Here is a 25,822-nt window from a genome sequence, read left to right on the forward strand (position 1 = left end):
GAATTTCTGATTCTTCTCCTTCCCCTCCTAACACATTGATCTATGCAAATATTGCTACCTCCAGTTATCCCTGAAAGGGTCAAGACAGCTGCTACATAGTTTTAACGAAGCAAGGAGAAAGCAAGAGTGCTCCGTGCAAAAAAGCGGTCACGATCTTGTGCTGATGACAAGAGGGGCAAGCCTCTGAGGGCCGGGAAGTCCTCGCCTCCCACCCACACATCTAACGCAAGGAGGGCTGCACCTCCCAGTTGGGTCGCACAGGGACTTTCCCCACCTGGCTCTGCGTTCTCTCTTTGTGCTTGGTACCTGTTTGATCCCTCTGTGGTTGGGCTCGGCTGCTGAATGGGCAGCAGACAAACACATCAGGAAACACAGCCAGCTGAACCCCCTCACAGAGGGGCCAAATGCCCATCTCCCCAAAAAGGAGGGAGCAAGAGAGCAGGAGGAGCAGGACTGCATCTTCCAGTGGTGGCAAACAGCAAGACAGGTCCAGCTGCTTGTAAAGCTTCACCCTCGTAACAACATCGCGTGGCCAGTCAGCAGCAAAGGGACGCAGGACATGGGATAGTGTTTAAAGCCAAGCAACCTTACTGCAGCCGGGCAATAGCCTGGCTTCCCAAGCTGCACCTCTGGCTTCCCAGTACCTGATCTGTCCCAAACTGACAGGCACAGGCAGATTCCTCTTTCCAGCTAGCAATTCTGGGCACTTCTGTAACACCTTGTGTAGGTTTTTATACCATTTCCATTAGCCACATACATAAAGAGCCCCAAAACTTTTCCCTGCCTGAGCCTGATTCCTAGGCTGGGGAGCACCCATACAGCAGTGACATTTGATGTTTCAAGTCCAAGTTACTGCTTTCCTTTGACACGTTCACTGGGCTTGTTGGGCTGTGGGCTAAGACTTGGTCTCCATTTCAGCTTCTCCACCCTCCCGCCCCATCCCTTTGACAGGGCAACGAACAGCTCGGAGGAGCATCTGAAGTGGACAACGTGGCATGGACCGAGCACCAGAGGGAAGGCTCTGTCACGCTGCAGCCCCCCACATGACACCCCTTCAGCCCTGAGCTGGGATTAGCAGGATGTTTTGGTAGGTTGCTGCAGGAGCAAGATCCACCTTCTATTCTTCACCTGCTCTGCAACCCTCCCTCTCTCATGGCAGCTTTTCCTGTTGCTTTAAAGTCATTTGGAAATCCAGATCATTGGGAAGAGGGCAAGAGAAGCACTTCCCATGTTCATGGCACCAAGGCACACGCACACTTCCATCTCCCATCAGTCCTGTCCCACAGGGATGCTCCCTCCCTATTTTAGACCAGGCTGTATGCTCTCAGGTGGCTTGTCAACCTTCTCTCCCAAGTAACCAAGGGAAGATTTAAATCTGGACAAAGCAGGGAGGCCAGGGAGAAAAGGCACTCTGCCCTGTCTCTAACAGCTACTCCAGACCCAGCTCACCCACTAATTTCAGTCCTACTTCCCAGTGAGCGAGTGAGTCAGCAAAGTAAATGTACTGCACTAGGTGTGGTTCCTCCAGCTATTGCCTCCACCAGATAGTGATGACGTGGAATGGGAGGTGTCCCACAGGATTAAAAAAAAAAAAGTGAACCACAGAAGCTGGGCATAAGATGGGTGACAGGAGCAAAGGGGCACATGGAGTTGCAGGATATTCAAAGACAGCGGGCAGAGACAGATTGCTCAGCACCTCCATCCATGCTTTCTTGGTGGGGAAGGGGAAAGGAAAGGGGAGTGATGGAGAAGAGGAGACCCAGGGGCATCTTGGAGGAAGAGAAATTCCAGTGGGTGGGAAGAGGAGAAAAAAAATTGAGAGAAAGCTAGCGTGCCCTGGGTGATCTGGAGGACAGATGGAACACCTCTCCTATGAAGAAAAGTTGAGAGAGTTGAGGTTGTTCAGCCTGGAGAAGGCTCTGGGAAGACCTTATTGTGGCCTTTCAATACTTAAAGGGGGCTTATAAGAAAGATGGGAACAGACTTTTTAGTAGGGCCTGTAGCAATAGGACAAGGGGGAATGGTTTTAAACTGAAAGAGGGTAGACAGATATCAGACCAGATACAAGGAAGAAGTTTTTTTATGATAAGGGTGGTGAAACACTGGCACTGGTTGCCCAGAGAGGTGGGAGATGCACCATCCCTGGAAACATTCAAGGCCAGGCTGGACGGGGCTCTGAGCAACCTGATCTGGCTGAAGATGTCCCTGCTCATGGCAGGGGGGGTTGGACTAGATGATATTTGGAGGTCCCTTCCAACCCAAACCATTCTATGACAGGGAAGATGCTAGCTACCATTTTATAGGCATCAGTCAGACACACACCCTGAAGAGACACAACAGAGAAAGCAACAGCACAACGGTAGGACATGGCTCCTCCCCAGAGGAAAGGGCTCTATGAAGGTGACATAGAGTACAAGGGAGAGGACAGGCCACAGAAGCGGAAGGTGCCTCTGGGAGGAAACCTGTGAACTCTGAAGGAACGGCGCTCCCCCGTCCTTTCACAGGGATACTGTTCAACAATCCTCCCCGCCCAGGAACCCAGTCCTCTGCCCTCCAGGCCTGTGACAAGCACAGCATCTGTGCCCTGCAGCTTCTTTGGGAACTTCCCAAGCACCAGAATATAACTTCCACTTCTCGGCAGGACAGCTTGGAAAGCTGCCTTCAGTACTTGAACCCTCAGCTGCAGCACCAGCAGCACTCCCTGGGGCTTCTGGTCTGCCGGCTGAGACTGTGCCTCCTTGCCTTAGACAGTCATCCCTTGTCACCACCCTGGAGCTCTTTCCAGGGCCTCGGCTAGGTCCTTCACCTTCCCCAAACTCCCTGACACAGAGGCCCTTTCCATTTCTCCAGTGCCCTAAGACCTGCTCTTGTCTCACAGCAGGATCCATCCCAAATGACTTAAAATTAGAATATTTTTAAGCACATTTTTACAGTCCCCTGCTCATTTAGTTGTGAAGAAAACCTTTCACACACATTCCACACACAGGGATGCCTACGTGGATCTCAGTGGCTGAAGCAGCCACCACTCCTGAGAAGCCAAATGCCCCCAGGTCTTTGGCAGAAATATTAACCTAAGTAATGCCAGGTCAGAGTAAACTTCCACTGCTGATCCTTTAAGCACAGCTCACTTATACTAGTATGCTTATCTGGTGGTATGTAGCAGACTGGAGAGACTGAAGAAGCTGAGGATTAAAAAAGGGAACACACCAAGAACCTTTCAGTGCTGCCAAAACATAACGTCCTCCCTTTCCCCAGGAGAGAGGTACAGATGATGATGCCTTTATCCTCAGACCAATGCTTTGAACTACTTCGCAGGCACTGAATATTTAAACAAAATGAAACAGCCAGCCTCCCACACTTCTCCAGAAAGCAGAAACTCCCAGTGCCCCCCCCCCATCCACATCACAAAAAATTTCCATCTTTCACTGGTAGCCTCCTAGATGCAGCTATGTTTTTATCACGCAGAAATTTGCAGTATGTGGAAATGTGGGTGCAGCATAAAGTAAACTGAATCCAATACCAAAGTAAATAACACAAACACCACTATCTAACTGTATTAGTCATTCATTCACTTGGTTGTCTGCAACTCCCAGTTAAAAACAAATTAAAATTTAAATTAAATGAAAAAATTAGAGACGCCATGCTTGAACCAGGCAGAAGAAATCTTGAAGCATAAGAGCTGACAAACTCAAAGTGCCTTCTTTAGAACTGAACAGACCTGGCAGCAGCAACATTAGCCTGTAGCCGGGTCTAGCCAAGGCTTGCCCTTCCTCCACCCCTCTAAAAGCCAGCTCCTCAGGGCAGGGGTCAGGACCAGGTTCGGGGGAGCCTGCTTCAAACACCCTCTCTTGTGAGGGCAGAGAGGAAGCTCTAACATCTTTCATCAGCACCAGAGACTATGTAGTCCATGTACAGGGAAGAAGGCTTGAAGGGACAGAAGGTACTTGACTGACAGTCTGTCCCTTGCCTGGCCTGGGACCTGTGCTGTTCACTTAAAGATGTCACACAACAGAAGAGAGACCTTACCATCCTCAGGACTCAATCTCCCAGCTGAAGCCTTCCTCCGAACCCTGAAAAAGAACAGGCAGCATTCATGAGATGATAGCCAACAAACCTCAAGAGCAAGCTGTCACAGTAGCTGTGCCCAAGTTCACCTCAGATGCAGATATTCCCCAGGCATCAAGGTCTGGGGCAGGGAAGGCAGGTCAGGAAGGAAACCACCACTCGCACAACTCCAAGGCCCTATTTGGGTCACTGCCACTTATTGCAGTACTCCGTCCAGCACTCTGGGAAGTACCAATGCTCCGACACCCCATATCCCAGACTGGCCCCATCACAGTTCCCACCTGCCACCCAGTGTCCTCATAGAAGGAAACCCAGGGGTAGGGGCATTACAAAACCTAGACCGCAGTCTTAGGTTTTCATCATTGCCACAATCCCCACAGCAGGGGAAGAAAAGTTTTCTGGCTGATGGTCAGTAAGAGTCCACTGAGTAGTCGTGGACTTGTTTGGCTGCTCTGTTCAGATGCTTGCTGCCCCACTTGCCCTGAATTCACTGCAGGGTGAGGCATCTCTGAGGATGAAGAGAAACAGAAAGGCTATTCTTGTAAAACCCCTCGACTCACCTGATGTAGTGCACAAAAGCAACCACTACTGAGCCCAGGTAAAAGGAGAGGAAACTCAGGAAGCTGAAGAACATGGCCTGGACATAAACGGACTCTGAGGAAAGAGAAGGCATCAGTCAGCTCACAGAGCAGGGACAGCCCCTCTCAGAGCCAGCGCTGCTGTCCCAACACCACCTGGTGACGATGCCCAGCCCCAAACAGTCCTTCAAGACCCCTCTGCTTTCTTCAAGAGGAATCGCCAGAACCTGTTGCAAGGTAGTCCCCCCATTTCTTCACCCCCAGTGCTAGCTGGTGTGCCTGTGAGACCACCCTGTGCCACACAACACCTCCTGGAAAGGACCAGGGCTGCAATGGTTTTGACTCCTCTGCTGGTGGTTTCTGCACCATCCCATCAGAGGGTGGCCAGCCCAGCCATACCCTCCCACACAGAACAGCCAAGTTCCCCCATAAAGCTGCATTGCTCTGCACAAAGACACTGACTTTTAATAGAGGGCACAATCGTCACTTGAAGGTTCTTTGTCCGCTGCAGGTTCCAGGTACGGTTGACATTGCCTGTGAGACGCAAAGTGTACAGCAAATGTAAGAACAATCAAACATTAGTGATCCCTGGCCCTTATCTCTGTTCTCTGCACTTGCAAAAACACCAGAGTCTGGCTTTTCACCGAAATCTGTGTGTGCTTTCGTTCTAAACCTTTCCCAGACTTGTCAATGTACAGCCTTTTCCATACGTTTCCCCCACCTCCCCTCTATCCACAGCCTGTTTTTCAGACTAGAAATCCCTGCCTGAGTCTTCCATGCATTGCTCAAGTCTGGATGCCTGAATCCTCCAGGCATCTCGTCTCCTATTCATCTAGTCCCCAAAGGGCAGTTTCTGTCACTACAAATACTGGGACAGCATTTTTGCCTTTGGCCAAAATTCTGCTGGCAAAACACTTCTGTGCAGGATGCCATGCTAGAGTCTTGTTATGTTTCAGCAGGGCTTAGCACACCCTACCAATATGGCTCTGCTGACAGCTTTAGGATAAAAGAAAGACACCTGGAAGGTGACAATCCTTTTTTAGGGTGAGAACTGGGGGAGCCCAGTATATCTGTTGCTTGCACTCTTGCTTCTCCTACTCCTCCTTCTCAAATCCACACAGCTTTGAGGATAGGAATGTCCCTGGTCTGAATGGGCTCAGCTTGTCATGGGGACAGCTGCACCCCCACTCCAGTTTCACCCACCATATGATTGGTGGAGACTTCGCTTTTACCACCGCCCAGGAGGTAGACACAGTGTTTCCTGGCTGGGAAAGGTACTAGAACAAGTCTTTCATAAGATTATTCCCCAAAACATTACTAGTTTTTCCGGCTCCCCCCAAGTCGGGAGGTTGTCATAGATCCCAAGATAACAGTTGGAGACGGTGCTCGCTGCAGGAACTGCCATCTGGGCCTCCATGCAGGCGGGAAGATAATACAGCAGTAGGGAAAAAACCAAAAAGCTGTAAGCAGCACTGCTTGGGTGTCTCCAGTATCTTCCAAGACACCAGTGACTCCTCAGAAAAGCACATAACCCCAGCAAGCCAGGTGCTGTACTAGCCAGCCACTTCCAGGGTTAATCAAGACTTTTAACCTACCCAACAATAATAAGCTTATACTTCACTCTTCCTCACAGCTACCTGGATAAGATAGAGCTATATGACCATCCTGTGTCATCCCAGAGGAAGGTGCCCAAGGACTCCTGCTGCTCCACAACCTGGATGCAGCAACCAAATCCGCCTCCCAGTGCAACTTACCATGAACGGAGGAAGGCACAGAACCCCCACAGGCATAATCCTCCGGCTTGATGACAAACACAACAAAGAACTGCTCACCTGGGAAGTCCTTTCTCTGCATGGGAGGACAGAAGAAGACAGAATTCATGAGAATTGAAGCAGCCTCTCCCTCCAATGCAAAGCAGAGGTGATGATCTCCCCAGGGCCAGAGATCAGGTTTTAGTTGTGACACAGGCACCAGCATTACAGAGACCTGCCTGTTCTGGACAGAGCTTGGCTTCTGCAGATGCTTCCCTCATCCTTGCTGACAATAACCTGACTGAGTTCATCAGTACGCAGTACAGCAGTGCCCCAGTACAAGCAAACCAATGCTAATGCATTTATTTATTTATTTATCTTAATTCGTGCAAACCATCTACCTAAGCTTTGCTCATTATACGGCCCTATTACCACCACTCGGTGGTAGAAGAGCCAAGGTTCGAACAGAAGACACCTGGCTGCAGCCACTCTGATCTAGAGCCTCAGCACTTAAGATACAACACACCTACCTAAGCAAAGGTAAACAAGGGTTTGTAGTAAAAGGTAACATCTCTTCTTCTACTGATATCAGCTGATCTAATAAAAACAAAGGATCACAGCCATACCAGAATTGACAAAATAAAACTAGGGATGCATAGGACAAGCCACCAAAAAAAACCCAACACTGGGACAAAAATCAGCATCTCACCTGCACCGTTATGGCTGCCTGCTTTGTCATAGACTGGTAAACACCGTTGAACTCCACATTATGGTCCAGGTCATACACTGGGCACTAAAACAGACACAGCTAAGAGTTAAACCAGGGACAAAATCCAAACTAATTTCGCAGGGAGCCAGCAGGAGAACAGACAGTGCAGAACAGCAGATAAAGGCCCCGCTTGGAGTGACAAAGGGAACAAAACAACCAGGACCCATTCAGAAGTTAAAAAAGCTGCTCTGAAGACACCAGCTGTGGCCTGCACTCACTGATCTCGGCATTCTCACAAGAGGGATGCAGTTTAAGCCCAGAAGAGGATTCAGGCAGATTGGTCACTCCACGATTCCCACAGGGCAGCGCATACACTCAGCTGTACACTGGCTGTGTCACAGGCTTTGCAGTCTGTTCTGTACGCCAAGTGCTTGCCCTCATTTTACTCTTTCCCACTAGTCTTAATACCCGATAGGTTGAAATTCACCTGTTACAGTCTCCCTTCCTGCCCTTCTACCATTCAAGCGCAGGGATGTAGGCAGGAGTTGATGTTACCCATTTCTCTCCTCACCCCAGGTATTAAAGGCGACTGCCAGGACTTCAGAGCCAGTAGCCACGGCTTCTTGCACCTCTGTCACCATCTTGCTGTTCCCACACTGCAGGTCCCTGCATCGTTCAGGGAGGTGGGAAAGGAGGAGAAATATGGGGCTATTTCCCAGCTGCAAGTGACAGCCAACATCCATGGCAGGGAAGAGCTGTTCTCCCCTTCCCAGGAAAGGGGAGGAGTAATTGTGGAGAGAGGAAATCGAACTGGAAAGCAGGAGAGATCTCATGTCTGGAAATCAGAAACTCCCCATACTGCCTTGAGCCAGGGGAGAGTCAAGGGAACAGCACCGTCCCCTCCCTCAGCCACCAGCATCCCATCCAACACCAGTCCACAGAGAGACAGGCCCATGTCACAAGGCAGCAGGGTGTTAAACCTCATGAGGGGAACTTAACAAATGCCCTATGGACAGGCCGGAGAGGAATAGCTTGTTCACTTATTTGCAACAAAAATCTCGGTACGAGCTGCTTGAACTCAGCATCTCTGTCTTTGCCTCCTTCCCACCGGATTTTCGTTCCTCTTTCAGAGGCTCCCTTTACCACCACCACACTACCGTGAAGCCCTTCCTAGGGCTTTTCTCTCTGTTGGGGTACAGACCTCCTCCCAGCAGGACACAGAGCTCCAGCAGGCAGCGCCTTACCCTTCTCTGCTCAGACTTACCACGATATCCTGGACGGAGACAACCGAGCATGGGTAAACTGCATCAGACACCACTTTAATAATGACTGAATCGACATCCTGAGGAAACTTGTACAGAAAATACTGAGGAGAAAGCAGAGTACTGAGAGTTACAGTCCAGAAACCATCCCTGCCAGTAGCTTCAGAGCCTCCCTAAGGTACCTGCACAGCCCAAGCTAGGCTTTGGGGTTGGATGTGGAGGGCTTTCACAAAAATTCAGATTGCAAATATTAGGACCTTACGCTACAGAAGAGCAGATTAAATATGTACAGGCAACTCTCCCCCTTGCACAGCATGCTGTTAGACACAGACATCTTCAACACACAAGATACAGCATAGCTTCTGCTTCCCTTAAGCTTTTTTCCACCTGATCAAGCTCAAGCAACTTCATTTTATAGCTTACTCCATTTTATGTTGCTATAAGCAATTTCCCGATGTTTCCATACTGCCGGCTGTACTTTATAGACAGAAGATACCACGAGTTTATCTCAGATGGGTTGCCTCAAAGAGAGACTGTGGAAATTATTAGGTCAAACAGTTGAGCTCTGTCAAGAGTCTTATAAATAAATGCCTGATATTAGTTGTATGATATAGGTTTTCTGGTTTTGTTTGGTTTTGAGGATGGGGGGTAATGGGGGTTTCTCTTCTCACTTCAGCTTTGAAAATAATTCAGCTATAGCTCTGAAAAAATTTGGGAGAGACTAACATCTGCCAATATTCCTACTTTTCCTCTGGGGGAAAGGAATGGTTAGGGAAGGGCATCTCCTGACCCCACAGACTGCTCAAAGCATGGAAGCACAAGAAATACCATTCCCTTCTTGTGCCCCAGCAAGGGTCTTTTCAGATTTGGGGAAAAGATGACCCAGGCAACACCATTATTTGCATATTTTTCCAGTAAAAGTTCGACGTACCACACCAGCCAGCTGCTGGAGAAGTAGGGTTTCTGTGCCCACCCCAGAAGGCAGGTTTGCTGCAAGGGCTCCCATCGCCCCGTGTGGAGCCCAGACCCTCAGACCTCGGGCTCCAAGTCACAGCTACTGCGAGGGGCCGACGCACACCTCACCCCACCTCAAAGGGGATGCAAGGCTGAAGGCTGCCACCAGCCATCTTCCTCCCTTCCTTATGGTCACCTGGCAGCTGCTGCTGCCACCCCGGGGCAGGCACAGCCCACGGGGAGGGAAGCTACCGGAGCTCCTGCTCCAAAACCATAACTCGAGACATTCCCAACTGGCCAGCTCCCTTTATGTCACATAGACCTTAGTGCTAAGCAAGGGCCAGCCATTTCTGATTTCCCATCCCCTTCCCAGGAAGCAGGGTCCCCAACTGGAAGGGCAGGGACATGAAAGAAATCACCCAGGCTTTTTCCAAGTTTGCCCATTTCTACTAAAGCATTTATTCCCACCAGCCCCGCCACTCCAAGCGGGGTCCCTTCACTGCTGAGGGAGCGCTGCCTCCAACCGCGAGTCCTTACAAACTGACAGCTCACCAAACCGGTTTCTTCAGCAGAGTGCATTTTACTTCTGTCAAGCAAGGACGCTGGCGGTCTGCGCTCCTTGCTTTCCCATGCACGCTACCCTTGGAAAGCTTTAGGAAAACTGCCTTCAGGAAATCACCCATGGGGACTCTTCTATAATTTTCTTTTTAAGCCACACTTGTATCAGAGAGTACAGAATTAACGTGAGGGGCACTGAGACCTACAGTTCTCTCCTGCACAGACTGTCAGTGGTATAAACACATCCACACAATACTTGTGACCTATATGAGCATATCTGATTTCTCCTTCTGCCCTCGGGCATGAGCTGGGTTCTGGACCACAACTCCTTCGGTTGTTACGCTTGGCTTTTTCCAGTCTTAGGGCTATTCCAATGCTCGTCTAGATTTTGAATTGCCTTCTTTTTTTTTTCCGCCTGCAGACTACTTAATACTTTGATTTACAAACACTTCAGCATTATACCAATTAAGAAGCACTCATCTTCTACTCTCTACATCTCGCCTATAATTAAAAGTCACCAATCTCATATTAACTGTGACAAATAACAGACCAAAGTCACAACGTTAATTCCAGGCCAGATCCTAAACACTAATTCAAATTACAAGATCCTAAACAATGAGGGTTTATAAAGAGCCACCACCATTCCCTATGCTTCTATAGTATAAAATACTGTGTGCATCTGCAAACCAGCTTAAGACATTTGACAGCAAAAAAGATTAGCTGGGATGCCTGGTAACAGGAAACCTAAAATTAAGTGGTGTTACTAACAGTGATAGCAACAACAAAAATGGAGTACCAGACAGCCTGGTAAAATACATGCTCTCCCAGCTCCTGTATAACTATAGTTACTGCCACCAGCATTTTCATTCAAGAGAGGACTTGTAGGATCTGCTGGGCTCTAAACAAGGCTGCTCAGCTGGATGTGCTGTACACGTGTGCTCTCTTCTGAACAAATAACCAGACTTATCAGGCGTTTCATTTATCACCTCGCAACTTGACTTGCTGCTTGAGCAAGAAGTAGCACTCTGAGTTCTGTTGTACCTTTACAGCTCAATTATTTACATATTTATTTTTCTCCAGTAAAGACTGCATCTTATCTCGTCACACTAGGGCAACTGAACCAGCGCTGGCTGGAACAAGACATTGGTGCACACCACCTCACTTCCCGTGAAGTGGAGCAGTCCAATGGCCTCTGGACTTCTGTACATTTCTGCAATTTCCTGAACTGCAGATACCATTCATTTGCTCTGGTCATGGGTTTTGGTTCACTTAATTGCTTTGCAAGAGGACCCAAACATGCCCCTAGAGGTGCAGAGGCACTGCTACCTCTTCACTATATCCACAGAAAATTCAACAGTAAGGAAGTTTCCCTGCATCCTAAGAGGGAAACGACCTAGTCACATAAGGCTTTTGCCACCTCGAACAAAGGATCGCATCAACCATTTGGATGTGGTAAGGCATACAAGCAACGCCACGCAGGACTCCTCCTTACCTGGGGCTGGGAAGGACTGGCAGTAAAGTTAAAGGCTTTGTTGGTCCTAGAAAAGAAATGCCAGCATGTTGAAGTCTAAAACTTTCAGAGTTGGAATACACACAGAGTACTTTCAGATTAAGTAAAAGAAGAAATAATCTTTTTTTTTTTTTCCTGGCAAGAAAAAGAAGGGAAGAGTAGGTAGATGGACCAAATCCCTGTATTACAGACACATGAAGAAATTACATTTGTATTCTCACATCCCAGCTTACTCAAGTTGGAAGTTCTCAAGCCTGGTGACTAGCAGCTCATACGCAATATTAAATGGTGCCATGGAAGAGACGTCCACAAATATAATCTGGTCAGATGGTCCTGTCTCAGGTGTTGGCTCAGAGGGACAGAGGGTTCGACCCACTTCTTGGTAATTGTAGGTTCTCTGATAGCTACAACAGCCAGGGGAAGGAGGGAAGGGAAAATTGGATGTAAGAGAGAGAGACAGCAGTTTAAAAGTTGTTCTGCAGCCCTAAGAATAACATTATTTTTTGCCTGCTTGCATAACTGAAATACTAATCTGAAAGTCCAAGACCATTCAGAGCTCAAATCCACCTCTGTTGCCTCTTGTGGTCTGCACAAGGGACCGGTCATCCCCAGCATTTCACTTCCCTCGAGGCCGCCTGTGCCATCTGCAGACCCAGCACATCTGCCATTTGATGGAGGCAGAGAGAGCAATAACAGCCCAGAACGGCCACTGCTGCAACCATCCCCTACATCAGGCAAGACACTGCAGGATACCTGCTGCCTGGTGCCAGGATTTCAGTCACAGGATGAAGCTTCACATCTGAGACGGTCTAAGGTGTCTGCAAAGTCTCAGTACTTGTAGCCTAACTAGCTTTGAGGTTTCTGAAGCCACACAGCAGCATCGCTTTCACAAAGAAAACACCCCCAAAATAACCACCACCCCCCAGAACAGACTCAGCTTAGATGTACCTGGGATGAGAAACAGAGGAGAGCCCTTATTCTCCAAATGCACTGTCATCCAGCAGTTACGGTGCTCTTTCAAGAGCTTGTTCAAGCCCTGCTCCAAACTAGAGCCCAAGAACTATTTGCATGCACCGTAAGCAGCTGTGGAAATGACAACAATGCCATTTGGTAGATGCACTGTCTAGTGACGCAGGCAGATCCCTAGCAGACAAGCCTCCTGGTACTCCGCGTACATATTTGAGAAACTAAGAGACAAGAGCAGGCTGCCAAATGACATTACCTCCAAATCCTGATCTTCCTACGTTCAGCTGACAGTGAGCAAGCATGCTTTGCAACCAAGCCCCGCAGTCTACACAAGCAGCAAGATCTAGCACCAGAGGAAGGCTGATGCTGAATACAGCTGGCAGACAAACATGTTACAAGGAAGAGACTCCAGTACTTACAGGCCTCGAAAAATTAGTGGGACCTGCCATGACAGCACTCCCTTCTGCTGGCGAACTACAAACAGGACAGGATACTGGAGGTTCTCAGAGCTGCTGTTCACGTACACCCGCACTGCATCTACCTGTGGGAAGAGAAAGGAGAGTACAGATAGGTGATAGCCGAAGGCAAAGAACAAGACAGCTCCAAATCTAGGTGGGAGAAGCCTGTCCCCTTCCTCAGTCTGACCTAGATGCCGGCAATATCCACAGGGATATCAGCAGCGTTTGTCGCTGGACTGGTTATTCAGATCCAGAGGTCATTTACAGAAGTGCCTCCTTGCTGCTGCTCTAATCCAGAATCACAGCCCTATCCCCAGGTCAGAGGTGACTGTCAGACAAGACACAGTGGACAAATGCAGCAGACATAAGTGGAAGAGAGTTCAGTAGCTTCCACTTACCCAATTGGGAGCAACCTGAATAACTTCTGTTATAAAATTAAGCAAACACACACAAAACATAGATGGCCCCCAGTTTACTATCTGCTTTGAGAAGCAAGCAAGCAGTTTGTCTGCACCAAATGGAAATGGCACCATTTCCATTTGACAAGAACATCTCTTCGGCTCCCTCTCCAGAGCTGCACACATTGCTCAAGAAAGCAGGGTGTGAGAATGCATAACTCATCAGAAGAGACAGTACATCTCAATTAGAGGCCTTAAATTGATGAAAGCGTATTAGGTAAATAAGACACAGACATTTTAAGCCCACCACATCTTGAAAAATTAGAATGGACTCTCACTGGATCAGTGAAACACTTTTCATAAATATCTCAACTTTATACCCTCCAAGAAGAGTAAATGTAGAAGGGGGTGCCACCTTCTGAGAAAACATGCGGAGTTAGCACGGTAGCAGAAGGGCAGCTACTTGAGATGGCAGCTTATGCTTACACTGAGGACACCAGCTTCAGAAAAAGGGCTTGCATCTGCAATTGCAAGTCTAAAAGAAAACTTCCTATTTATTCTTGTATAGTCATTCTAGACTCACGTGGGAGTTTGGTTTACTGGAACAAAACACCTTCTTGAAAGCCATTATCAACTTTCCTGCCATCATCACCATAATACAGAGGCTACAGTCACCAATTCCTAAAAAAAATAAAGTCTTTAACAAAAAACATCATAAATAATTGACTTAAAAGCCCTTTGAGATAGAAGGGCAAACACTGGAATCTTTTTCCGTTGCCTTCTGGTTTCTAAACATTTGCAATATTCTTTTGGCATGCCTTCCAGCTTTTCCTTCTGACCACAAAAACTACGTACGCAATTTTGTTTCCAGGTAAATTTCACAGTAGGACGCTAAAATCAAGTTAAGAAAAACACCATCGCAAAGGAAGACTCACAGGTAACACCTGAAGGGTATCAACACAGTAGGCCACCACCACCAGGCAGCCTGGAAGGTTACTCCGCAGCCTCCTTAGTCTGTGTGGCTGCCCCGCTCGGCTGGGGGAGCCGAGCCAGCACACGTTGGTGTAACTGGGAAATGCAGGGACTGGGCTGAACAAGCTGCTGCTTGTTTGTAGGTCTTTGCTGTAGTCACTGTGACAAGGAATGCGAACCAAAAGAAGAGACATTGGAACTGAACAAGAAAATAAATCTAAGGAGCATGAAGACACGATGGTCAAGCCGGAGTCCTGCAAGCACACGGAGCCATTCTCCATCTGTGGGGAAACCAGCTATCATTGAGAAAGGGGACATTCCAGCTACCTGTTCAGCAGGTTTTTGCCCATGAAACAGTTAAAGCAAGCCCACTTCCACAGGTGAAGTGATGTCCACTGCCTCTGGTTGGACACCGGGCTGTGAACCCTCCAGGGCTGGGCACATCAGCACAGTGCAATGGGGAGCTCACATCAGACTCACAGCAGATGGTACTACTGCGTTACGCATCCTCAACTACTCACAAACGCAAGCTAGACAGTGGGAAATTCTCTTCTGCGCTGTCTTCACAAATACAGAAACTACACGGGTTGTGCATATGTTGCAGAGAGTCATGTCTACATTAAATGTACAATTCATTTGTATTCACTGGAAGACTCAGAAAGTTGCATTTCTACTTCTTCTAAATTCTCAATTTCAGAAACGTACTGGCTATTTGAAGTATATGCTAATGCTGAGCGGTATTAAAAAAAGAAAAAAGTACTACTTTTACAGTTTGCCCAGGCTTTGGACACAGAAGTGAAACTTGCATACATGTGAGTGCCTCTTCTTCCCACCTGGGATCTTCCCTTTCAGCAAACTAAGTATTTTCAATATTGATTCTAAGAGGAAAGACACATAAACAGAAATTCACAGACTGTTTGCAAAAAGTCAGACAAAAGAAAAAACCTGCTCCGAGGTATCCTACAAAACACAGGAGAGATCTCTACCTTTCTGTCATAAACAAAAATGCACAGCTTTTGATATCTATTAAGATATAGTAAGAATAATTCTGTGATTTAATCTTAAGCCCCTTGGAAATCCCAGCTCTTCCCACTATTGCATTACAGTGCATGTTCAGCAAGTCCAGTGGCACAGTGTATTTTCCAGCTTCATTACTTTCTCGTGCCGTTTGGCTTACACAAGTAAGAACACACGCTACCTGTATTCTACAGCGTATTATTTGAGGAGCCATGGCCATGTAATCAAATACTGTTTCATAGGCAGACGAGCAGAACATTGCCAGCACAAGGCTGAAGGACTGTTTTTAATACCAGTACCTCATAGTCCGAGACCTTCACTAGACATTTTATGTGATCTTAAACGTCTGTTGGGCCAGTTTGTGGAATTCCTAGATTTTAATATGAAGAGAGGGGAGTATCACACCAAGACCGCATCCCTGAACACTTCTACAAATGATGATGCAAGAAAGTGTTTTCTTAAGATTCACCAAACAAAGCAGAGCCCTCCGAGTCCTGTCCAAAAGGGAAGGATTTTCTCCCCCAGTGAAGTCTGCAAGGTATCGAGGTCTGCCATTGCATCCTTACCACTAAGGGAGCTTGGCAAAACCCTTTACTGCCTTGTGGAGCCCTGCCTCAGATGTGGGGAACGTGCCCTGCTTCACAAACAAACGAAGCGTTGCATGGGCAGGCAAGAATGACCGCCGCCTACCCCCTTCATACAGCTCGTGCTGAAACAGAAAGATGAGAAAACAGCCCTCACCTCCTTTAGGAGTCAGGTGTACATAGCAGTAGGGGCCGGAGCCTTAGGGAGACATAACCCCATGCATGCCTTTGGGTGAACGAGATCACCCAGCCAGCCAGGCTGCTCATGGGGACGGCAGCTGGGAGCTCGTGGCTGGAATTAGGCTGGCTTACAGATGTACCCATGCTACACATGCTGCAGCACTATTAACTTGACCTCCATCCCCGCTAAACCAGACCGGAGAAGGGCAGCAGGGCAGCAGCTGAATGATTTATAATCGGACTCCACCTCATGTGCTGTAAATCCCAGTGGAGGACAAAACTTCGTAACCGTTCTACGCTTCCATCTTGGCCTCGACTCCTGCATCGCCTCCTGCTGATGCGGCCCAGAACTTGGGAGCAGCCAGGGCCTGTATGGCATAGCTCACTGCTGGACGAGACAGTCCCTTAAATCCAAAGAGGACAGGCAAATCTTGGAGCCTGTTCCCCTTGGGAACCTCTATTAAGAATCCAATCTGAAATAGCAATTCCTGCCCTTGCAGGAGACAGTAACTTGCAATGCCTAATGGGACATAAGCATCCCATCCTTGCCCTTTGTAACCCTACCGTATCCTACGTGTCACACCAGCTGGGCTGAGGGCTTCCCTTCAGGCTGCTCTAGCTCAGCCACTACTCACTGCAATAGGGTTACAAAGGGGCAACGGCCTTAGTCTAGGACTACACGTAATATCCTCTCCTAGGGGTCAAGGTGTGCAGGCAACAATGCGATGGAAGGTATTATGCCTACTTAGAAACAATAAGTACCAAAGTCAGGATCATCACATCTTTTTTCCAAAAAAGTTACTCAAACTAAAGTGTTCTCCCCCCCACCTTATGCTTTTTAAAGGAATTGGAATCAGGAAAACTGACCTGCTGTGCTGAAGAGGAAGGGAGAAGATATCCAACAAGTTAAAAAAAGTTGTTTGTTTGTTTGTTTGTTTTTTTAAAGGGCAATTTAAACTGTGTCATCACCTTCTAAAACAGCACTAGAAGATGCTTCAGGAAACTGAATGCTGCAGCTATTAGGTGGGACAAATAATCTGAGTCCCAGGGCAGCCTCAGTGCGTGGTAGCCTAGGAGAACCCACACCCCTCAAAGCTCACGTGTGCATCTGTGTTCTGCCTCACCTTGCTGGAGAGCCCCGGAGAGGTGGGGATGAGCAGAGCAAAAGCAGGACCAAGACACATCTTGGTCACATGTAAGGACCTGGACTTGCTCTGGAGAGGAGGCAGCAAATGGTACTTTCAACTCCTGCACTGCTTGAATTCCTACCCACCCAATTTGATAAGCTTTCAAGGTTTTGGCGATCACCTGGCATGCCACGCTTATTTCAACTAATCCAATAAGTGACAGTGACGGCAAGTGAGCTCTTCAGAGACCCAAGTGTTGGTTCATCTCCCTGAGAAGAATAAACCCTCCACCCCCAGTGTACAGACCTGTTACACTTCCTAGGTCCACTTGACACCCCCTGTTCATTCACTTCTTGGCACCTCTGCTCCTTCCCCATGGATGATGTTTTCTAAGGAGCATATAAAGGCTGAAATCCTTTCAAATCTTTGCTGACAAAGGAATCGGCCATTAGATAATGGAAGATTCATTTCTGTGTCCTCAGATTTGGCTGCTTCCACCATCGCTGCCTTATAACCCCTACTGAAGACTCCCCCTTTCTGAAGACAGCCTGCTTCATGTTGGTGAAATTTATACCATCTTGAGTCCCATCTTATGCAGCAGTGTGAAAGAACTCATGTGGGACCAAGAGAATAGGAAAAAAACACTTGGGCAGAAAGGAGACAAGCTACAACTCTAAGTGAGGAGTCACTGCCGAACAGCCTTCTCCTCATGAAGCACCTGAATTAGTCTGACTGCATTTCCTACAGAAAGTAGCTCTTACTTTCATTGTGCTATGTATTTCTTCATCTCCCATTCTGGAAAGCCCAGAAATAGGTTTTTCAGAGTCACAAAATTGCCGTGGTTGGAAGCGGCCTCTTGAGGTCCCCTAGTCCAAGCCCCCTGCTCAAGCAGGGTCAGCTGGAGCTGGTTGCTCAGGGCTCAGTCAGGTTCTGGATATCTCCACAGATGGAGACTCCAGAACCTCTCAGATAACCGGTTCCAGTCTATGACTGCCCTCGCAGTAGGGGGGCAGGGGTGGGTGGGAAAAAAAGGGTTTCCATTTTTCCATCCTGTGTTCAGATTCAGTTATTGCCTATGTTTCACTTTGTGCCCATTGCCTCTTGTCCTGTCACTGGGCATCACTGAGAAGAACCTGGCTGCCTCTTCTCCATTCCCTCCCTTCAGGTATTTATACACATTGATGAGATCCCCTGAGCCTTCCCTGCTCCAGGCTGAACAGTCCCAGCTCTCTCAGCCTCCTCTCACATGAAACGTGCTCCAGTCCCTTAATCATCTTTATGGCCCTGCACTGGACTCACTCCAGTAAGCCCACACATTTCTTGTACTGGGGAGACCAGAACTGGACACAGTACTCCAGGTGTGAAAGCTTTGCAGCTTTGTAACTGTAGAGCATAACTCTCCTTTTTTTTACAAGACAAAGCCGCCTATGTAAAAGCTTCCTGGACAAGCCCAACAGTTGAACTTCTCATACCGTGACTCACTAGCGCTCCATTCACGCCCATTTTTACCCTGACACCCTCCTGCTAGCCTGAATGTCCATTGCTGAATCTAGCCAAAAGATTTAGCATTTTCATTTCCCGTGAAAGGAAAGCTAATAAAGACCATGGCTGCAGGTGCAATAACACAGCTTAAAAATTTTGCAGGCTGGACCTACCCAGCATAGGCCTCCTGCTGCTGCTCCGCATCCAGGTTTGAGCTCCTGCTGCTCCTCAAGAGCTAGTGCCCTTAGCGCACAAGGTTACAAATTGCCTCCTCTTTTCTCTCAACACTGATGCTTGCTTCTCCTTAACCTATAGGTGAAAGCACTGAGCATAACTTTTTTGAAGATCTCAAGGCTTTTCCAGATTAGGTGCTTTACTAGTCTAAGTGCAGTCAAGTTTCCTTTAGGGAAGGAGAGGAGGAAAAAAAAAAAGGGGGGAGGGGGGGGAGAGGAGGGAGGGGTGGGAAAAAAAAAAAAAAAGAGACCTGCCTATGAAGCCAAGACTATTAGATGTTTACTTAGCTAACAATAAGCAACGCCAAGATTAATTCATTCTGTTAAGGACTGATAATCTATTTTCAGGCAGCCCTGCTGTTGTGGCAACTGCCGCTCCAGATGCCTGCAGGGCCTGCTCAAGTAACCACAGACTTTTGCGAGTTTTAGCTTCCCCCATATAGTTAATATACAGCTACTGAAAGGCCGTTTGATTTTGCAATGACATGCTATATGCCCACAGCAGTAATCATCTCCATTTTACAGATGCTGAGACTCAAGGGTGCAAAAAGAGGCAGAGGGCCGCAAGCAACACGTTCAGAGCTTAACTGGGGACAGCGACCGAGACGTTCAAAGCCCGAGATCTGCTCTGTACAGTTCCTACTGCATAACCCTCAGAAGCATCAGGTTAAGAGGGATGGTGTTATAAAGCCTGCAGCTCACCGCACACAGCTCTCTCACCCTCCTCCTGCAGCACCGAACGGCCAAGAAGCTGCCTCGTTTGCAGTACGTGGGGTGCATTCCCCTTCCCCCTCCACGTCCCTGACTTTCCAGCTGCTGCACAACGGTGCTTCTGCTCCCCAGACGACGGATCTGTAGTCTCTCTTCTGAGCAGCACTCAAGCGTCCCGCTCTCCTCCTCTTGGATGCTCTGCTGATATCTCACCTGGAGACCCCAGCCTGTTTTTCAAACCTTGGCGGTCCTCAAAGCTTCAGTCTTTGCAAACAGATCTCAAAGCAATTTTGTTCATGCAATTACATGAATTACTGATCCCAAGGTTATTACAAAATTAGTGGAACTGACTTCCCCAAGATGACACCTCTGTCTAGCCTAATCTTTGATCCTGATTACCACAGCTTGTGCAAGATGAGCCTTGGAAGACACTAAGCGCATGGCTTACCAGTGCCTCTTGTACCCTTATGCCAGAGAAGGGCTGCAGCATTTCCCTGGGGGTGTCAAGAGCAACAGATGCCGCAGAGCCAACATTCAGGACTAGGATTTCTGCTCTGCATCTGGGCCCATAACAGGAGGCAAATCCTGCAGCCCACACCCTACTACAAAAAGGTTTAATCACTGCCCCTGTGGCATCTCTTCACCACAAAGGCAAAGGTGCAGGCCAATTACAAGTTTGGTGCCTACCATAGTATAAGGCTCAACCATACAGCACCTCTCAAAAGGACATGCTATAAATTGCAGAACACCAGAATGGGTGAGGTTGAAAGGGACCTCTGGAGATCATCTAGTCCAACACCACTGCTCAAGCAGGGCCACCTGGAGCCAGTTGCCCAGTCGGGTTTTGGGTATCTCCACGGATGGAGACTCCACAGCCTCTCTGGGAGACCTGTTATGGTGTTTGACCACCCTCAGGCAAAAAAAAAAAGTTTCCCATCTATCCCAGAGAAGGGCAAGGGAAGGGAAACAAGAGCTTTGGTGATTAATGCTTTGATAGGGAGAAGCCTGAGAGGGGAGAGAAGGTCCCTTCCCTCTGCTGTGATCCAGCAGTTAGACCCCTCATTTGGTTTCCCTCTCTCCACAAAACTAAGCTGACCATAGGCCATCTACAACATTTAGTCAGCTTTCCTGCCTTTTCCATTATCTTATAATATTGCTAGTGTTATACTAGTAAGAAATAGGATTACCAGGAGGATGGAGGCAAGATTCTCAAGACTCAATATTCTTTAAAATCTAAGCACTTATTCTCATTTCTTACCCACGTGAAAACTGGTATATGCTATATTACCACTATACATGACTTCCCTCCACATTCCCTGTGTTCGGCGCTCCGTATTTGCTCCCTGTAACAGCTGCTTAGAGCTCCTTTGCCCTGTTCCCATAAAAGCCCATATTCAGGTGCCCTGAGCACCTTAGGTCTGATGATATCTGGGGCAGCATCCAGCTGCATCGAGGCAGGATCACCTCTGACCTAAGCATGGGCTCACAAGTGTGATTCCATTACACTTCTTTCATTCCTCTCGCCTTTCTCTCCGCACTCCCCACAGGCAAAGCTGCTTCCCAAGCCACACGCAAATAGGGTGCTTCAGACAGACAGGAACATCAGAAAGTCACAAGCAACGTGTACAGAGCAGCTCATTAAGAAGATCCCAGTGTACTTTAGATTTCACCTCAATATATGAGCAATTCATTTGCAGTGAATACCTCTGCTCTTCCTACGTTTGCACGTAGCCCAGATCAATCAGGAGCATCACACCACCCAACCCCATCAAAATCTTTATAATAAAAGCCCAGAAAAACCCCAGAGTGATTAAGAAGTTGGACAGATGGTGACCGAGGTTCCAGCCCATCTAGTTATTTACCCTGCCGCCATCGCCACAGTAACACAGGGCCTCTCACGGGCAGGTCCTGCACTTTCAGTGGAGGGGCCAGATCCCAGCCCCAGGATGAGGCTCCGTTCTCCCCCTCACAAGTCTCAGGGATACAGCAGCAGCTCCCAGCAGCAGGAAGCTTCGATTTGATGGGCCTCTGCCTGACATAATAGCTACTCCTCCAAAACATGGCAATAAAACAGGTGGGATTTGCCTGTGGGCCAAACCTGTGCAAGAAGTTCCCAACTAACAGTCCCTCCAGATCCTCCCCACCACTTGCAAATGAGCTTGGGGATATCAGAGCAACAAAGTTCAGAAGACTCTAGGTGCAATTACGAGGAAGCTTGGGAGAGCGCAGAAAGGATTAACATTTAATTGCAAGCAGGGCTCTTCTCATCTGCTGTCAATCACACTCTGATTTTGTGCTACAGAGTGGAAGGAACCCTAATTAGTGTCTTGGAGAAAGCCGTTTTGCCTGGCAGGGTGAACTGTCTAGCAGAAGCGTCACAAGGGACAAGGATAAGAACAAAGCACCTATGAACTGGTGTTTGTGCTTTTTCAGGCCTTCTTCCAATTAACCTACCTTAAACTTCTAATCCATGTTTTGCTTCCAGACTCCGTTTGCCCTCATATAGACAACAAACACATTTTCATGCAACAGGTTTAGTAAATTCACCACTGAGCCAGTGCACGTAGTCCCATCTTTCTCTTTGAAAGTCAGCATTTGGTGTTTGCCTCAGAGCCACCGCTCCCACCACACACAATCCTCCCTCCCAACGCAGAAATAAGATCTACCTATGTTGCGTGTAGACAAGAGGAACTCCAGCTACAAAGCACAGTTTTTATTTAAAATAACAATAAACTCCCGCACTAGAACAAAAGACAATGAGCCTCCTCTGCGTCCACCCCCACTCGCTTCGCGTTGGTGAGATGAGGAGGAGGTTTTGCCTGGGCAGTAAGGTGGTCAACCAGGCTGCCGTCACCCCTGCAACACCACCACTGCGGAGTGACTTCACTTCGGAGCAGACTGTGCCACAGAAAACGAGTTGCACCTCTCCCTTCCCCTTCCTCGTACACACACAGATGGAGGCTGTCTGTACTGGTACTATCCTACAGTGCTAGATTTCATCTGTACCTTCCAAGCTGAAATCCTCGCTTCCTGCAGGTACCCGCAGTTAGGTTTGAGGTGGGACAGCCCAGGCTGGGTCTTGGGAAACAACCTCGTGTACCAAATGCTCCTTTTGACTGCCAGGCCCCACACTAACATTTCTCAGCAATAACCATCCTGCTGCCTTTCGCGCGGCAGGACTGAGGCAGGGTCGGGACTGCTTTAGAGACTTCTGCTCCTCACACTCCTTCCCATCGCCAAGCCTCTGCCACGTCCATCTCTATTCACCAGCCAAGCTCATGACAGCTTTGTTTCTCAGAAGACTGACCTTGAGCTTTTTTCTGTATTTCAAGGTGGACAGGGGAGTTAGACAGCTGAATAAAGAGAGAGCTCTCAGCACTATATAAAAACGTGTTAGACCAGGAAAGACAAATATTTGTACTTCGGTTCTATCACCACCCTGGAGATAGGGGGCAAAAAAAAAGGAAAGAAAATGAAAAAAAAAAAAGCGCATCTGAATTCCATTCTCTAGATGGGAACGGGCAAAAGGAGCCGGTCCCAAATTCACACAGCTGAACAGGACCAACATGGCTGCAAACATTAAGCAAAATAAACCGGGCTCTTGTTGACACAAAAGAGTCCTTGGACTGATTATTAAGTCTGCGTTTCCCACACAGATTACACATCAGCTGAAGACTGCGGGGATGTGAATTTAAGGGCAGGCAGGAGGTTGCAACAACAGTTCGTGCTGCAAGCAAAGGTTTTCAAGAGCATTGCTGTGGATTCCTTTCCACAATCTCACGCCGAGCAAAACCTTTGAATCACACCAGGGCTTCGCCATGTTCTCTGCCGCACCCACACGTAAGCCGCTCCTTGCGAGACTGTTGGAGATTATCAGCGCACGTTGCGACAGCACTTGGTTGTGGGCCTGACAAGGCACCAAGCCAAGCCAGCGGGCAGCGAACACATCCCACAAGCAAACACACAGGCTGCTAGTTACCATGGAAGGTCTCAGCGCAGGACACGTCCACAAAAGCCACTGAATTGCTGCTGTCTGCTGTTGCACAAGAAAGAGGTGCTTCATTTTCATATAAACCCTGAAATTAAGCGAAGCAGGATTCAGCCAGATGGGCTAGAGCAATTGAGGCAGTGAATACAGCACATATCTGTCAGCGCCGAGCTCGGCTGCTCTTCCCACTGCCAACGCAACAGAGGGAAGCTGAAGGACAATAGTTATGAGACAGAGCGACAGGCAGTACAGAACCTCTTTCCTGCCCTCTCAGGAGACACGAGCACCACTCCTGTCTGACACCAAAACAAGCGGAGCTCAGAGGAGCATTCCCTTTCAGCCTTTCTCTGTCTGAGTTCGTGCCCTGATCTCAGTAAGTCTTAATTGCCAAAAGCAACCTGTCCAATAACCTTGGCCCACCGTTTTCTCCCATCGTTTCTGCCAGGACTATTAAATATCCAAAGCAGCATAAACTAAGCGACAGGCTCTGGGTATGTCAAGCACAGCCTCAGTCACATTAATGTAATTGTTCCAGGATTAATATTTTTCATTTAGAAGTTTCAAGTTGTGCAAATACGCTGTACGGACTTAGAGTCTGCCATGGACATTCCCATGAGTTCACTTGTTTGCAACAGTGTCTGTGCAGCATAAATGGAAGCAAGACAAATACAAAGCATGTTAATATTTGTCTTTTTCCTTTTTTGAAATTTTGTCCTTTAACCAATGTCACTAGGGAGTCTCCAGGGCAGCCAGAAAGAAAAACTAGGAATTGCCATACTGGATGAAGTAGGTACCTGTTTCTGACCACCCTCAGACTTCAGGAAGACCTTAAAAATAAACGAATAAATCCTTTTTTGAACAGCCAGTTAAGGAACAAACGACTCTCTAATAAATAGCGTCTTCCTAACCCACAGCAGCTGGAACTCTGGGCTAGGGCAACCCTCGAAACAAAAGGGCTTATAACCTTTCCAAATTTGCCGCAACCCCAAACTCATGGCAGTAACTCCAGGGATTACTGTCACAACACAAATATCTGGTTCTTTCTTGGCTCCCAAGTTCTTCACCTCAGTGACACTTCGGATGTCCAGAATTACGTATCCTACATGTTGTCTTCTTGTCTTTTTTTTTTTTTTTAAACCATTGTTTGTTTGTTTTAAACCACACTGAAGTAGGTATTTCTATGCCCAAAGAAAAACATTAGCATCAAGAAAGTAAGGAAGGCTGCTTCTGAAATCCTCTGTGTTGCTCTAAATACACACAGCAGGAAATAGCGCTTGCTTATGCAAACGTACTAAACGATATTCTCAAACCGAGCAGATGTCCCACCCTTGCAACACAGCTTTTACAGACTACACTTTCATTCCCTCAATATCCCCTGAAATAACAGATGAGGTCTGTATGGGAAAAGCACACCTTCCTACCCAACAACTTCGGCACAAGTTATTTAAGGACATTTCAGCCTCCACTTACAATGCAAATGTTTGTATTATAAATTGCTGCACTGTTCTTGGAAAGAGTTCAAACCGAGGAGAGACATTTTGATGAAGTTACTCTTATGCAGAAATTTTGTTCTTTTTTTAATCTAAACATCGTGGGGGGTGGGGAGGGGGCAGCAGGGGGAACAACAAAACCTGATCAGCTTTGATTTTCAACAACAGGACAGTCCAACAAGAAGAGAGTGATTTTAAGATTTAGAACAACATCCAAATTCAAAAGAGATGCTTCAGTACAATGACAAGTTATCAAGCTTGACAGCATTAGCTTACACATTTGAAATAAAAATAAAATTCTTGCCAGCACTGAAGTCACCATCTGAAGGTCTGCGGGCCACCCTGCAAGAAACCAGAGCAGACCTCTTAGGCTTTTTTCCTGTAGACTGCAAACTAATAGCCTCCTTCAAGATGTACTCCCTTTTGCCCCTCTAGGTAGGGAAAGACCTTCGCTCTCTACAACTGCCTGAAAGCAGGTTGTAGCGGGGTGGGGGTCGGTCTCTTCTCCCCCGTAACAAGCGATGGGACGAGAGGGAACGGCCTCAAGCTGCGCCAGGGGAGGTTTAGGTTGGGTATCAGGAAAAACTTCTTCACTGAAAGGGCTGTCAGGCCCTGGCACAGGCTGCCCAGGGCAGGGGCTGAGTCCCCATCCCTGGAGGGATTTAAAAGACAGGTGGATGTGGTGCTCAGGGACACGGTTTAGTGGTGGCCTTGGCAGCGCTGGGTTAACGGTTGGACTCGATGATCTTGAAGGTCTTTTCGAACCTAGACAATTCCATGATTCTATGCTTCTAAATCCACAAAGAACAAAAACCTAGAAAGCCAAAGA

The 25,822-nt window shown here is 47.9% G+C and overlaps 1 protein-coding gene across 3 annotated transcripts in view; it reads right to left on the reverse strand.

The window, feature by feature from the left end:
* SIDT1 (SID1 transmembrane family member 1) overlaps positions 1–25,822 on the reverse strand; it is a 47,740-nt gene that overhangs the window by 14,938 nt on the left and 6,980 nt on the right. For 2 of the 3 annotated variants that reach the window (XM_087756570.1, XM_087756569.1), the window contains exons 2-10: positions 12,773–12,894; positions 11,621–11,791; positions 11,370–11,415; positions 8,368–8,469; positions 7,104–7,187; positions 6,398–6,491; positions 5,106–5,177; positions 4,626–4,719; positions 4,027–4,070 (exon numbers count right to left, since the gene is read on the reverse strand). In XM_087756570.1, the coding sequence (XP_087612696.1) occupies positions 4,027–4,070; positions 4,626–4,719; positions 5,106–5,177; positions 6,398–6,491; positions 7,104–7,187; positions 8,368–8,469; positions 11,370–11,415; positions 11,621–11,791; positions 12,773–12,894 (829 nt within the window). Of the gene's footprint in view, positions 1–4,026; positions 4,071–4,625; positions 4,720–5,105; positions 5,178–6,397; positions 6,492–7,103; positions 7,188–8,367; positions 8,470–11,369; positions 11,416–11,594; positions 11,792–12,772; positions 12,895–25,822 lie in introns of those variants that run through there. The other variant, XM_087756571.1, reaches the window with a different exon arrangement.

This window comes from Nipponia nippon, unplaced genomic scaffold (assembly GCF_047370975.1).
Source record: "Nipponia nippon isolate SJK-2023a ecotype South Korea unplaced genomic scaffold, ASM4737097v1 scaffold_2, whole genome shotgun sequence".
NCBI classification, from domain to species: domain Eukaryota; kingdom Metazoa; phylum Chordata; class Aves; order Pelecaniformes; family Threskiornithidae; genus Nipponia; species Nipponia nippon.